Source organism: Micrasema longulum, unplaced genomic scaffold (genome assembly GCF_059751315.1).
Source record: "Micrasema longulum isolate JH-2025_06_02 unplaced genomic scaffold, ASM5975131v1 h1tg001108l, whole genome shotgun sequence".
Lineage (NCBI taxonomy): Eukaryota > Metazoa > Arthropoda > Insecta > Trichoptera > Brachycentridae > Micrasema > Micrasema longulum.
The window spans coordinates 28,061-42,959 of NW_028278296.1; the positions used below are offsets into that span (position 1 = coordinate 28,061).

The following is a 14,899-nucleotide window of genomic DNA, read 5'->3' on the forward strand; positions in this document are numbered from 1 at the left end:
AGAATTAAATTATCGTGACGGAGAATAGGAAAATATCACGATTTTTTTAAAACACTTTTAAAGTAATACAGGTCTATGAAATACTGTCCAGTCAAAAAAAAATTGCTTATTATTAGTAGCACAAAAAATACTTTGATTTTGAATTCCCGCAAAAACGATCATTCCATTGGCCACGCCCCTAATATGTCACGATTCATGTTTATTTGTTCCTGCCATTGAAATTTGTGTAGAACAATTTCATGAATCTTGACGGCACAACAACCAAGGTCAAACACATCGCGGTTTACTACTAGCATATTTTTATTGAATTTTATTTTTACATTTATGTACGAAAACATTTCTCTACAATATCCATATATATTATTGATCTCGAAAATGCAATTAATTATTCTAAATCCATTTCATATATTTTTATCGGTAATCGTAGTATGTGATATTTCCCCATTACGATGGGGAAAATACATGGCAAATTAACTTTCTATCTCACAAATATGTGGCAAAGGCAAGGCATGAGAAAAAGGCGATTTTAATATAAAAAAAATTATTCTCTCTATATTTTTATGTATATGGCAATGTGTTGATCATCACTGTATGACTTTCGGATTCTGAAATACCATTATTGACATAACAAGATTCCAGCAAGTTTTGTCAAAACTTGTCTCTTCAAATTTGTCATAACAATATTCCAGCAACTTTTGATGAAAACTTGTCGCGTCAAATTTTCCTTTTCAACCTTCCATCAATCTTAAATCAAGTTTGTACCAAGTTTCACTGCTATCTGAGTGGGTGTTCCTGATTCCTCTCAGTTAGCGGAGTGATAGCTTCCATTTATTCATATGCGCGATCACAGATTCACAAATGAAATACTATCATATTACGAAGAAATATAGATGTTCAATAATAGTCGGAATGGTGAATACTACACAGTATGTAAAGGAACCACTCAAACTAGCCAACGACAGGTCATAAGCCCTGTAAATGCTTAGACTTCCTTATTACTGAAATGTTCTCCATCTTTGTTGTAATATGTTATAATATTATCATAGAGTAAATTTATACATTTTTGTCTTTGAAGCAATTTTGACATGTTTGTGTGCTAACTAAGGACGCTAAGGTCCACATTTTTTTAGGTTATATTATGTATATGCGGGCATTTAGTATATTTAATATTATAATCTGTCAATAGTGTCAATTTGTCATACGGGTGAGCTCTGCTTGATTGGTTTGAGGTTAAACTTTATTATGAGAAATGGCGTTATTTTTATCTAAAAACATAAGTAATGCGGTTTATTCTCCTAATATTTTAAGAAACAATTTAATGTACCTGGACCATTCATTAAAATTATTACGCATTTACAGAGTGTTTATTACTAAAAATTATAGCACTGATAACAAACAAAAATACACACCAAAAAAGTATTACAGAACTATATCAAGCGCATCATTAACAAATAATAAATTTAAAGATCGCAAATTAATTCCTCGACACTCTGCAACTCACATTGAAGACCGAGGAAGTGATCTAATACATTTTAACGAATCCGATAGTTTTGGTCTCCTGTCTCAAAATAACGCAATATTTACTGAAAAGTATGAACACGATGAAGGTGATAAAAAAGAGCAAGATTTTCTTGAAAATCTTCCTCTACCTTCACAGAAATTAAGCACGAAACAGTATTCCGATTTAATCAAGGATCATATAAAAAATAAACGAATCAAGGAAGCTCTAGATGTATTAGAAGTTAGAATGTTGAAAGAAGACAGAGTGAAACCGGAAAGCTACATATATGGTCTAGCAATAGGCGCCTGTGCCGAAGTTGGCTACACAAAGAAAGCATTTATGCTCTTCAATGATATGAAAAGACGTGCATTAAAAGTTAGCGGCGGGGTTTACACAACTTTGTTTAATGCCTGCGCCAATAGTCCGTGGAAAGAAGATGGACTCTCCAGAGCCAACCACTTACGGGAAACAATGCTATTGAAAGCAGTAGAACCCAATCTTACCAATTACAATTCAATGATCAAATGTTACGGTCGTTGCGGAGATCTGAAAACTGCCTTCCAAATTGTTGATGAAATGTGCAGCAAAAAAATCAAAATCAGAGTTCACACATTCAACTTCTTACTTCAATCTTGCATTTCCGATAAAGAGTCTGGATTCCGATACGCTCTAATCATCTGGAGGAAGATGCTTGCTGTAAAGGAGAAACCAAATATATATTCGTTTAATCTCATGCTGAGGTGTATTAAAGAGTGCGGCTTCGGAGATCACAGTACTTCCCAAGAAGTTTTCAATGAATTAATAGCTGATACTTCTAGATTATTGACTAAAAAAGCTGAAATCCGACGAATGGGATCATTTAATAACATAGCTATTCAAAGTTCCAGCCAAGATACAGATCTAGAACCTCAAATGGATGAAAAAGTAGTGAATAATACCAACTTTAATTCAGTGCCAAGTTCTGTTCAAGAACTCCCCAATTTTCTATCTCGTTACCCAAGAATGGATGGTGTTTTATCTATTGGTAAAATAGATACTCCTAACGACAGGTTTATGATAGCTGGCGGAGTCAAAGGATTTTTTTATGAAATGTCATCTTACCATGTGACACCCGATATAAAAACAATCACGCAATTACTACTAGTCCAACCAGATACATTGGAGGCAGAACAACATCTAATAGATTTCATGAGAAATAATAAAATGAAAGTAGATCTAGGTTTTTTTAACATGTTGATTAAAAAACGTTGTTTTAGATTTGACTATGAATCTGCTAGGGTAAGCAAAAGTTGATATATTTAAGTAACTTCTAAAATAAAGTGTTTTTTTTATTTTTTTTACTACTGAATGTATGTTATTTTATTTAAAAAATGTTTTTGAAGATGTGCGATTTTTATTGCATGTTGCGATATTAATGATCTTTATGATTTCAAAGCTGACAAATTTGTTTATAATTATTTTAGGGAGTCAGAAAATTAATAGATGAAGAAAATAGATTACGAAAGAAGAAACGATTTTGGGAATTTAAACCTCTGCTTGTTCCAGATATCATTACTTATGGAGTATTGTCATTGTGTTGTGATACAAAAAGTTATGCTGAAGAATTGTTAAAAGAAATGAATGACAAAAATCTGAGGTATGAAGGCAGTCTTGTGGTTAAATTTTATATTGTACACATGCATAATTTGATTTAATCAACAGTAATTATTCTAGTTCATATATTATAATAGTTTTAGATAAAAAAAACCTGATGACTTCCTCACTTGCGGTTATTTTGTCCAATTAGTACTAACTTTCATCTTCCATCAGACATATTCGAACACCATTTATATTGTGAAACCTTTTTTTATAGATTGCTAACAAATCATGTCTTAAGTTCAAAAGGGCCACAAATTGAAATTTTACTTTTTTCAGTAGACCCAAAGTTTTTAACATGAATGAGCTTGTTTTTAATATCATTAGATGCATTTTTAAAAGCTGTATCTATCTAATTATGGAGTTTCATGTTAACTATCACCCAAAGAGCGGCGGTGATGGCAGTTTCGCTCTGAAGTTAGCCACCAGAACACAAAGATCTAAAGGGCTGTTGCGGGATTTAGGTTGTTATTAATGCAAAATCCACGTGAGTCTTTTTCTCATAGAAAAAATATGTCTGATTTAAATCTCATTTTTGCAGTAAAGCTATATTTCGGGGTTTTTGATTTGTGGGCCTTTAAAATTTACGCAGAGAAATATATCTTATATCACCGTCCATACTTGGCACATGAATATGTGATGCTTTAAAATGCATATTTAAAAATGATGTCTTTTGTTACGCATTAATGAACCCACCAACATTGTGCAATGTTTGCCAGTGTGAAAAAACCAGGTAGAAAGCGAAAGCATTAATTGATCAAAATAAAAATATGTGGAAAAGTAATAAGTTTATAAAATATCTTAATCAGGAATTTCATCAATGATTGGTAAAATAAACTTCTTGAATATCCCAAAATTTGTACTTTCTATATTTAAGTATTATGGTGATAGTATATTATTTATTATAAGAATGTATTTAGTACTGTAATAATATTCCCTTTTAAATGTTGCTATATACATACAAAATATGATTTTAGGGTAAATTCAGAAATAATGGGAACTATGTTGAGACAGGCTACATCAAAAAATGACACTGAATATGTCTTATTTGTACTGGAAAATGTCAAAAAATCAAACATTCTTGTGAATGACTTATTTTTAACTACCCTGAAAAAGTTCATTAGAAAATGTCAATCAATATTGAAGTTTAAGGTAACTAAAGTATTTTTACAAATGTATTAATAATATAGAAATAGTGACCAATTTTATTAATTGATTTTCATAAAGTTATCATTTAATAATTGTGCGTGAAACAATATCCACCATAGTTAAATGCCAAGTTGTACAGATGTTTGCATGTACATGTATAGACTCACCACAATTTTTTTAATGAACCATAATTACACTACTGACTGCCTAATTGTTGGATCTGGCATGCCAGTTTTTCATTCTCTGATAAAATATTAACGTACACTACATGTGGTGTAACAGTGGAGCTTTAAATTTGGATAGTGTAAAAATAAATTAATGCCAGGGATTTTGTAAATAGTCTTATAAGTGTTTATAAATATATATATTTTTTACAGAGTCAAGATGATCATTATTTAGAAGGCTGCAAATCATTTTTGGATTCATCAAAAATGTGGGTACAGAAAATATCTGCCTCGAAGCAAGAAGAACCGGAGCATCCGTGGAATCAGTTCAGAACAAACCAACCAGAGACTTTAGTTAAACCAGAAGTTACTCTCAAGCGTAGAATTTACAAGAAGCCATATAGGAAAATCCCCAAATATGTTGTTACTGCGTAATACTGCATATTATATATGTTTTAAAAATAAACTGAAGCTGTTACTCTGTTTACATATGTTTTCAAATATGAAATTTTACAATCCTGTTGAAAAATATTTAAAACTAAAATACATAAACATATTGTATAAGTCAGCGAAAATAATAAAAATACATTTCTTGTTCTTTTATATTTACTTATAAAGTATTACAAATGAATACATTATATGTAGCCCACATAAAAAAGTTTATATGCACCATGAATATACACATCTCCAATGGTATTTAATTTAAATCTTGAGGTGGTGCAGCTTTCTATTTACTTCCTCAAACTTCAGGATCTTTCTGATGAAGAAGTCTCCGAAACGATGTGACACTTTAGTGTCCGCTATGTGGATCATGTCATTATCAATATAAAAGTCCAACTGAAACAATAAATAATCATAACTAAAAAAAACTACATATAAGATTTTTGACGCCATCTTGTAAACTGCAATTGTAATTATTTCATTTAAATTATTTATTGACAATTCTTGATGGAATTCCATTGTAATGTTGTAATAACTTATATTTACATATAAGTTATTAATTTAAAAAATACTTGGTACACTTCCACTTATTTATTTTGACCTATTACAGTGTATGTATAATATTCACCAGTCTGAAGATGCCCATTAGAGGGTGAAAGCGCTAATTGGTCAAAATAAATAAGTGGAAGTGTACCAAGTATTTTTAAAATTAATAACTTATATGTAAATATAAGTTATTACATCATTGCAATTGTAATTAATTTTGTACAGGTAACACCGTTGATCGCGGGGGATATGTTCTTGACATGGCCGCGACAAGTGAAATTTCACAATCAATGGGGGATTTTTCACAGAATGCAAGTTCGATCGTTTTTTAAACTGATCAAACTAACCTTTGCTTACTTTAAAAACTTCTTCATTTTGAGATTTAAAATGATACCAAAGATTTTTAATTGTATCTTTTGTTGCCCAATTATATATGTTTGGATAATTTATATAGCGCCATTTTTGTGAAAATCACCTCAAGGGCGCTGTTACAATAAATAAATATCCCAGCAAGTCTTGCAGCTACGGAGCGCATGGACGGTTGGAATTCTAGTTCCTCGTCTCCAACTATTATATTTTAATAGATATATAAAAAATATGATATATAGGAGCTAGCTCACGCTAGATCACAATATAGCACGTCTTGCAGCTACGGAGCGCATGGACAGTAAGAAATCTAGCCCCTATTTACATTTTAATTTTTTTTCTTTTGACAATGAAGTTTAGAGTTTAAGTGATATTGTAAAAAACGAAATAAAAAACAAATATATAAAAATAAAAGTTAGATTACAACAAGTATGGATGGTTGAAATTCTAGACCTCATTTACTAAATTTATATATTTGATAGTTGATAACATTTACATAATAAGATTTATAAAATATGATAGTTAACATCACAAAAAGTCTTGCAGCTACAAAGCGCATTGACTAGTGGAATTTCATCAGCATAATAATGATTTTAAAAAGTTTACAAATTGATTGCATTGTAGACTCAGCCAATTTGAAATCCCTACCTACAACTGCTAATTTACTACCTACCATGTTCAATAATTTTTAGTTTCTTTTCTAGTCATTACTTTGAAAAAAATATCATGTTATAACGAATCCGCACTCGCCGGGGTCGCAATCAACCTGTACATAATTGATTTTAGTTGCAAAAAACACTTAACTGAAAATTAATTTTATTTAATTTTAGCTAAAATGCATCAATCTATCTAAACATTATGCAGGACTCATGATTAGAGAAATTATTAAATTCAAATTTGCTTGAACTTGTATGCGTAACCAAGGATAACCTAACTTTTATGAACGAATTTACAGTGGTGGGCACATATATTTCAATGTTATATATTTTTTAATATAAAGCAAACTGGCAATTATTTTTGTTGTTATTATTTTATATTTACAATGTAAAATTTCATAAACAAAGGTAATTTAAGAGTCCTCCTCACTAGGGAAACCTGTTCAGAGTGTATTATTGTTTATCTTAATAATCTCATGATAATAAAAAAAAGCACTTTATAAGTTATCCATTTTATTATTATTGTTCATTTTAATCACAATATTGTGCTTCATAAGTTATCCTTTCATATATTATTTATATCAATAATAAAACAACGCTTTGTAAGTTATCCTTTTATTGTTAATATTGTTTATATCAATAATAAAATGGCGCTTTATAAGTTATCTTATTATTATTATTATTTTTCAATGTTTTACTGCTGGCGTACTGAACGCTACTGGTTAAATATGACGCCTAGCATTTTAGTTGGTTGGAAGAAATAGCTATATAGCAATATGATGAGGTAGTAACCTCAAAACTGGTCAACGTACAACTAAAATTATAAACTGTCATACCACAAAGAGAAAAATGTTTTTTATATTCGAAAAAAGTAGCATTAAACCCGCCAAGTACAGTGCACAGATTAAATATATGAATAAATAGGAGAACAAAGAGTTACCTCTGATCCAGACTGGAAGTTTCCGTCTAGCCCACTGGCTCCCTTGCTCCAGACAACATTCTTCATCTTATGCTTAAAGCAGAGCAGGTGGATAGTCAGTGCCGCCATCTCCTTATCCAGGTCCCATTTGTCACCGCGCTGCTCCACCGACATGAAGGTGGCAAGCTTAGACAGGGGAAGTGTTGTGTACAACTTGAGGTAGGAGCGGATGGTGGGCAGCTTGCTCTGCTGCTGAACCTGAGAGTATGCTTTATTAGTACTGAAATGTAAGGGCCAGAATGTTTAAGTGCCTGTCATGTTCCAATGTCATTGATTTTATTATCCATCAATTTGAAAAAAAAATTGTAATTGTAGGGTCATTTCTCAAAACTGACTATTTACAAATTTAAACTTTTTCAGTAAATCAATATTATAGACTGTTCGTAGTAAAAAATGATACGTAAGAAGATAATGTGATGAGTATTTTTAGTTTCTGAAAAAATTACACCGGTCCACAAAAATTACTTTTAAATTTTTAAACTACAAATCGTCAGATTTCTGGCACAAGTTGGTAACTACATTTTATTAGTTGTGATATTGCACTTTTGAAGTTAAAAGCTCATCCCAAATCATCAATTCAAATAAAACTGCGAGCTGAATATTTTTTTTTTTTAATTTTGCATTTATAAAATATTTTTATTTACTTTTTAAATAAAGATTATTTGATGCCTTTTGTGAAGACATCTCATTTTACGAAATTTGTAGAAACCAACTTGTACCAGAAACCCGAAAAAATTAGTGCGTTTTGGTGAAAATTAGACATAACATGTTTTGCGTCCCCAAATTTATATGTGACATAAAACTTGATTTTCCATCTTTTTGGAAATAGTCAACTTTGGAAAAGAACCATACACATATGACTTGTATTTTCTCATCGACCCATTAGTACACATATACGTGCTCTGAGCCCTCAAAATTGATGACATTTGACTCATGCCCAAGCGGGATGTGGTCTTGACGTTCAGATTCTAACCCAAATTGCCCGCTTGTGTCACGAAAGCGTGTAAAAAGAGTTCAGATAAACATAGTAAAAAAGGATGATGTAGCTTTTCATTGTTTAGTATTTGTTTATGTGTGATTAACAAAGCTTTAAATAATTTATATTCAAATACAAGTATTATTTTTTGTAAATGTTAAACTACACTCAGCAGCACAATAGAGAAGATCTTCTTCTAACAGGAGTGCACTGCTAGTATACGTTTTAAAAATATAATCAATGCGAGTTAATATTATTAAAGCATTCCCAAAATCCGGTGAAAAGAAATAAGTGGATAGAAATTATAAGGAATTTAAGGAAATAATCTGATTGGGATCCATCAAAACCGAATGTTGTTTGTTAACATTTAAATACAAACTTTTATTTCAAATCCCCCTATTTTTGGTAGAACAATATTATAATAGCCTGGTTTAAATAAACAATACGGTAACTATGGATACAAACTCAGCCGAAATTAAGTGAGGGTTATCCACTAGAGCCCTTACAGGGCACTGCAGATTGAACAAACACCTTGCTAGAATGAACCTTTCCGAAACTTCTAGATGTAGGTTCTGCAGTGCAGATGAGGAAACACCTATTTCTTTGTGAATGTGATGCTTTACATCATAAAAGGAGCCTCATCCTCAGGGGACCACTGATTAAACCTGAGGATGTTAAAGAGCTCGCCCCCTATCTAATAGCCCGATACTTTACGATTCTGGGCTTCGGGGGAGAAATTTAGCAAAATGTAAACTCTCACCTTCCACACAGTATAGACTCTTTATAGAACTGGACTTGAATGGCGAGAACTATTCATGGGGACCCGTCACAATAAATCTTTACAGGTCGCAGTGACGTCAGGAGCTTGCAAAGCACTGACCCCCACCACTAAGAATAAAAATTATGGATACGTTTTCGTGTCAATACCTTTTTTAAATATTTTTCTTTATAGTACCTATGTGTATCAATAGGTTGGTGTATTTTATACATAAATTTGCCAGGACAGGGTAGTAGGCATAAAAAAACAATTGAACAGCTAAAATTGTGGAACAATTGACAACGTACATATTTAGCAATATTTAAATTAAAAATATTATTTTTATAATTATAAATTTAGAACAAGAGAAGGAATAACACAAAACCACATTTAGAATACAAGACTGGAACTGGAAAAAATAAATAATTGCAGTTTATGTCTAAATTCTCCCCTAGCAAATGACTTTGTTAGAAAAATTAGTATTGATTGGAAACCATATACAATTCTTACTTCATCCATAAAGACTTGAGTCTGGTGTTTAGTGGCATCCTTGCCATAGTCGTCAATTGGCGCATCAGGTTCTGGTGGGCACGGGGACAGGAACTTGGGACAAGCGAATGAGAAACAGCTCTCAAACTCATTCATATCTCCGCATTGCATCTTGTACATCTTTTCATGGTAGTTCTTATCCCTCAGTACCTGCTGAATGGACTCATCCACGCACTGTGGATGCAGGACAAGGCAGATGGCCAGCAAGTGGTACATTTGGTCAGTCTGCTTGTTGATTTGATCGTTCTGGTAGGAGCGTGCCGTGAACAGCTTGTTGGTGCGCTGCACGTACAGCAAAGCGGAGCTGACAGTGCGTATGGCGTCTGAGTAGCGACGCATCATGGTGTAAGCAAAACCAACGTAATAGGAGGTAGAGATTTGGCACGCCGGTACATGGGAGTACTGTGATTTCTTATGTAACTCCATATTCTCCAAGACCTGAAAAACCAATACATATTCCTAAAATAATAATTAACATAATGTTTATTAAAAATGCAATCAGAATAGAGTTTTTAAATAAAAAAATAAATGTTTTTTAAATTTACTCACGGATGGAGTGCAAAAAAAACAAAAACTTTCATCTCATTTGTTCAAAAAATGGTATGAATTTACGTACAAAACTTCACAGTTTATGATCTAAATAATGTTATGAATTGAAGATACATTATTGCATTAGTTAGACAGAGTAAGTTGTATGAACTTTAAGTTAGAGCTTACCATTTAAAATTGTTTGCTGCTTTAGTTTGATTTTCTGCTTGATAATGTAGTTGAGAAAAAATAAAATTAGCTTGAAATATCTATATTATTTGAAAATTAAAATAATAATTATAACTTTAAAAGTGTGTGAACATTAGCTGAAACATACCTTGATAGCTTGGTAGTAATCTCCGAGCAGTGAGTGCAGTCGCAGCAGACCAACGAGGGAGAAATAGCCCAACATCTTGTACAGGGAATGGCGCCCAAACTCTCCAGCTACAGAATCTGGATCTCCTCCAGAAGCGTACACCTGTACAATTTGGTTCATAATTCAGGGTAGCTCAATTTAGTAGATTAGTGGAGATGATGAAAAAAATTGTATTTAAATGATGTACCTCCAATTGCATCTTAATGTTGGACTTGTCCACAAGGGAGTGCAGTACATTAAGCACACAAAGTACGTTCCACACCTTGTTTCCATTGTTGAGGGTTTCAATCTCACCTGGTGTTTTCTTGGTCAAGCGAGCCCTAAAATCATACAAAAAAGTATAACATTTTGTAATATACTGACACTCATAAAAAACATAATTACAAGTTATTCTGTGTCAATTACTGCTTTCTTACTTTACTTAATTTAGGTAAAATTATTTTCAACAATTCAAAAAATATATTTTCTGATTCCTAAATCTAAAAATACCTAGGTACTTCAATAGTCCGGTAAAAAAAAAATCAAACCTGTATTGGGCGAAAGACTGGAATTGGTAGACAAATTCATCCACCAGCTCCCACAACCACTGGTCAGGCAACTCCAGAGCAACCGGCTTCTCAGCCGACATGATGTAGTTGAACAAGTGACAATAGTTGTAGAAGGACTCGAATCTCTGCTCGAGTGTTGGTCCTCCGGGGATACGAGCGTAGATATGGCGATAGTACAACTCTTTGTACAGAATGAGAAATACCTACAAAATTATTTGCATATTTAATTTATTTTACAGAAATTTATTAATGACAATATTGATTTTTTTCATAAAATTGAATTAAGATGAAAATGAGGTTAAAAGGATTCTTACAGCAAGAAAAAAATGTTTTACTTGTACGCAACCAGCGTACTAAATTTAATGAAAGCGCATTTAAGGTAGCAGGCCCCATAGCATGGAATGCTCTTCCAGCAGAGGTCCGAAACTGTGAGAGTGAAGTGATGTTTCGAAAAGAACTTAAAACCCACCTGTTCCATAATCAAATTGAGAAGACAAAATAAATTGTTTTGCTTGAATTATAAATTAAAGTTCAAATTAAATTGATATTCGTAGAATTACTTTGAGGTATTGTATTACGAAAATGGTGCTGCATAAGTTATCCATAATAATAATAAAAATCCATTTCGACGGAAACACACTTTTTGGCAAATTCTTGGTCACATTAAGTTATTTTTTTCCACTGCATACATTATTTTCTTAGTGAAGAAACCCCCTACACATGTTTATTAACTCGTAGAAAATTGTTACACTCTGTCGCTTTACATATATAATGAGCTGCCAAGTTAACACACCTGGTCATTCTCTACAAGAGGAGCAACTTCCTCTTCTTCGGGCCATGCAGTCTTCTCGAAATACTGCTCAGTCAATTTGGGGAATGTATTTTCATACAAATTTAGAATCTCAAATGTCACTCCCTCGTTGATCACACTTTGGAAATATATTAGAAACTTTTTTACCTGCAAACAAAAATACGAAGTTAAGAATAAAACATTTTGAATATACAAAACCTCACTAAAATATCACTGTAATGAAAGATAATTAACACCGAAAAAAACGCGGAAATGTACTTACGACTTCCGGCATTTGATAATACTGACGGTCATACTCCAAGTCATACTGTGGATCTCCTGTATGAGGTTCATAATCGTAGGGTTCATATCCGACCTGTAACATAAAACCGGTCATATGGGAAGAAATTGACGTGCCATAACCAAAAAATTGTTTCCTACCACCAAAAATCTAAAAAGTATTTGTTTTTTATCACCTCATTCCTTACCTCATTGTAATCATCACCTGAATACATAATGAGAGGTAAACAAAATGTAGTCCGTGCGAAATAAAAAAATCGAGAAATATCCGCACAACGCGAGAATGACAATTGACGCGAGCCGACTAGCGGATGGAAAGACCATAGACAAGAAGTGATAAAGATAAAACGGTAAAAGCCTACAGAGATAGATGTATTTCAGAGACGCCAACATAAAAAGAGTAACCCAGTCATAGTTTCTTTTTTTAATTTTAAAAGTAATATTTGCGTTCTTATGATTTACCAAATATTTAATTTTGAGGGCCATTTTCAACGAGTTGTAAATAACTCACTGTTAGCAAGTGGAATCGAGTTAGGGTAAAGTTCGATTTGAACCACGGACCTTTGATCCCTAATAACAGTTTTAGTGACATCGACATACTACATTGTAAATACCATATTTTTATCAGATCAGTTAAAGACATTTTAAATTTATCTCCTGCTTGACTTTTAACTTTTAATTTGATTCTTAATTTTGTCTTTCAATTTTAACTTTTTAATTTTAATTCTTAATTTTAACTTTTAATTTAAACTTTTAACTTAATTTTAATTTAAACTTTTCATTTTAATTTAAACTTTTACTTTTAATCATTTGATTTCAACTCTTAATTTATACTTACCTACATCTACTACCTTTTTTTTTTCCTTTTTTTTATGGAAGGGAAATCCATCATGGACACCCAGTCTTTCTGACTGGGTAGTGCCAGACTCGTACCGGCTAAAACCCCCCGTCTTCTTTTGTGGGCCGGTCCCTACCTTGAGGTCTACCCGGGTCCGCAAAATTTGTCAGAATAACATATTTCTATCTTGATTGCAATGGCACTTATTCAGACAGGAAGAGGTGCCAATCTCATTTCGTCTATTTCCTTCATTGACATTATGGACTCCATGAAGGTTATCACTGAGTTCCATGCTTCCTGTGACTGCAACATATAGTCAACAATGTTATCTACATCAATGTTTCGGCCCATTTGAGAACTTAACGCTTCCCGCTCTCCGCTCCATTTCGCACAGGCAAACAGGGTATGTTCCGCATCATCGGTTACACTTTTGCAGTACATGCATGCCTGAGTCGGGAATTTTTGGATTTTGTGAAGGTATTTTCCAAAAACCCCGTGCCCAGACATGCACTGCGTCATTCGAAAGGTGATTTCACCGTGTTTTCGGCTCACCCAACTCTTTATATCCTTTATTTGCCTGTGCGTCCATCTTCCTTTTAGAGAGATGTCCCATTTGCCTTGCCACCTATGATGAGTCGCCTCTCTTTCTTGACGTTTTATCTCTTCGGTGATCGGTGAGTTTTTCCTGAATAATTTTCCTCGCTCTTCAGCAAGTAAATCTGCTGGGATCATTCCCGCTAGCACTTGCGCGGCATCAGTTGAGATGGTCCTATATGCGCAGCATACTCTTAAAATCAGAACTATCTGTCCACATCTTATCATTTCCCTGCAGTACTCTCGACCGAGTGCTTCTTGCCAGATCGGTGCCGCATACATGATAATTGACTGTACTGCCATCGCCAAAATTTTTCTCTTCAATTGTTTCGGTCCACTAGTATTTACATTACATCTACTACCTGCATCGAATAATTTATGGTTAGTTGTGATTTTTTTTACAATCAAATTGAAATGTTCATGGAAGCAGAGAGAGAGGGAGGAAAGTAGAGTAGCTTTACAATGTCTTCTCCTTTTTATGTAATATTTTTATTTTTACTTTTTTAGAATTAAATTATTTTCCCCCTCTCCTCCTGCATTCATTAGTGTGAAATCTGTAATTGGTCTTACTTTTTAAAATTGTTCTTTTGTACCTTGTTTTATATAAAGACTGTATGATTTCATTAATAAATAAATAAATAAAAAATAAATAAATAATCCAAGACACCAGCCACAGGACCACGACGTCCACAACCCGACTCTTTTAAATTTATTCCTTCACTTTCCACACCTTTACTAATTTTTTCAGTCACATTTTTAAAAAATAATTTAATCATGAAATGGCGAATAGTAAATATATAACTTCATATCACCACCCAGATAGCAATTTAAACTTGCCTCAAGCTTGAAGTATCAAGAGTTCAAGCTTGACCCAAGTTTGAGATTGCAACTCTGTAAACTTGAGGCAAGTTTAAAGCAAACTTCCTAGTTACCATCCAACAAACTTGCATGATGTTTGTTTTTTACAAAAAAACAAACATCATGCAAGTTTGTTTTAACAAAAGAACAAACATCACGCAAGTTTGGATTAATTTAGCAAAAAAAAAACCAAAAAACAAAAAATACAAAAAAAAACAGAAAAAACAAAAAAACAAAAAAAAACAAGAAAAAACAAAAAAAAACGAAACAAAAAAAAACACTAACTGAAAAAAACAAAAAAACACGAAGCTTCTTGAAAATATTAATATTAAATAAAATATCTTGTTA

The 14,899-nt window shown here is 32.7% G+C and overlaps 2 protein-coding genes across 4 annotated transcripts; one reads left to right on the forward strand and one right to left on the reverse strand.

Moving 5' to 3' along the window:
* Positions 1 to 615: 615 nt before the first annotated feature.
* Positions 616 to 5,046, forward strand: LOC148276995 (pentatricopeptide repeat-containing protein 1, mitochondrial). 2 transcript variants are annotated; one of them, XM_088233480.1, is made up of 4 exons: positions 616 to 2,779; positions 2,965 to 3,137; positions 4,114 to 4,288; positions 4,663 to 5,046. In XM_088233480.1, the coding sequence occupies exons 1-4, from the start codon at positions 1,250 to 1,252 to the stop codon at positions 4,882 to 4,884; spliced, it is 2,100 nt and encodes a 699-aa protein (XP_088089606.1). In that variant the 5' UTR covers positions 616 to 1,249; the 3' UTR covers positions 4,885 to 5,046. The 2 variants fall into 2 exon arrangements, with proteins under 2 accessions (XP_088089606.1, XP_088089607.1); XM_088233481.1 differs by having other exon boundaries at positions 1,083 to 1,204; positions 3,047 to 3,137.
* Positions 5,038 to 12,580, reverse strand: eIF3l (eukaryotic translation initiation factor 3 subunit l). 2 transcript variants are annotated; one of them, XM_088233479.1, is made up of 9 exons: positions 12,450 to 12,580; positions 12,245 to 12,337; positions 11,965 to 12,129; positions 11,151 to 11,374; positions 10,811 to 10,943; positions 10,585 to 10,725; positions 9,681 to 10,157; positions 7,399 to 7,635; positions 5,038 to 5,286 (listed from the first exon to the last, which is right to left on the reverse strand). In XM_088233479.1, exons 1-9 carry the CDS (start codon positions 12,474 to 12,476, stop codon positions 5,152 to 5,154), a joined length of 1,632 nt encoding a protein of 543 aa, XP_088089605.1. In that variant the 5' UTR covers positions 12,477 to 12,580; the 3' UTR covers positions 5,038 to 5,151. The 2 variants fall into 2 exon arrangements, with proteins under 2 accessions (XP_088089605.1, XP_088089604.1); XM_088233478.1 differs by having other exon boundaries at positions 12,438 to 12,580.
* Between the last annotated feature and the right edge of the window lie 2,319 nt (positions 12,581 to 14,899).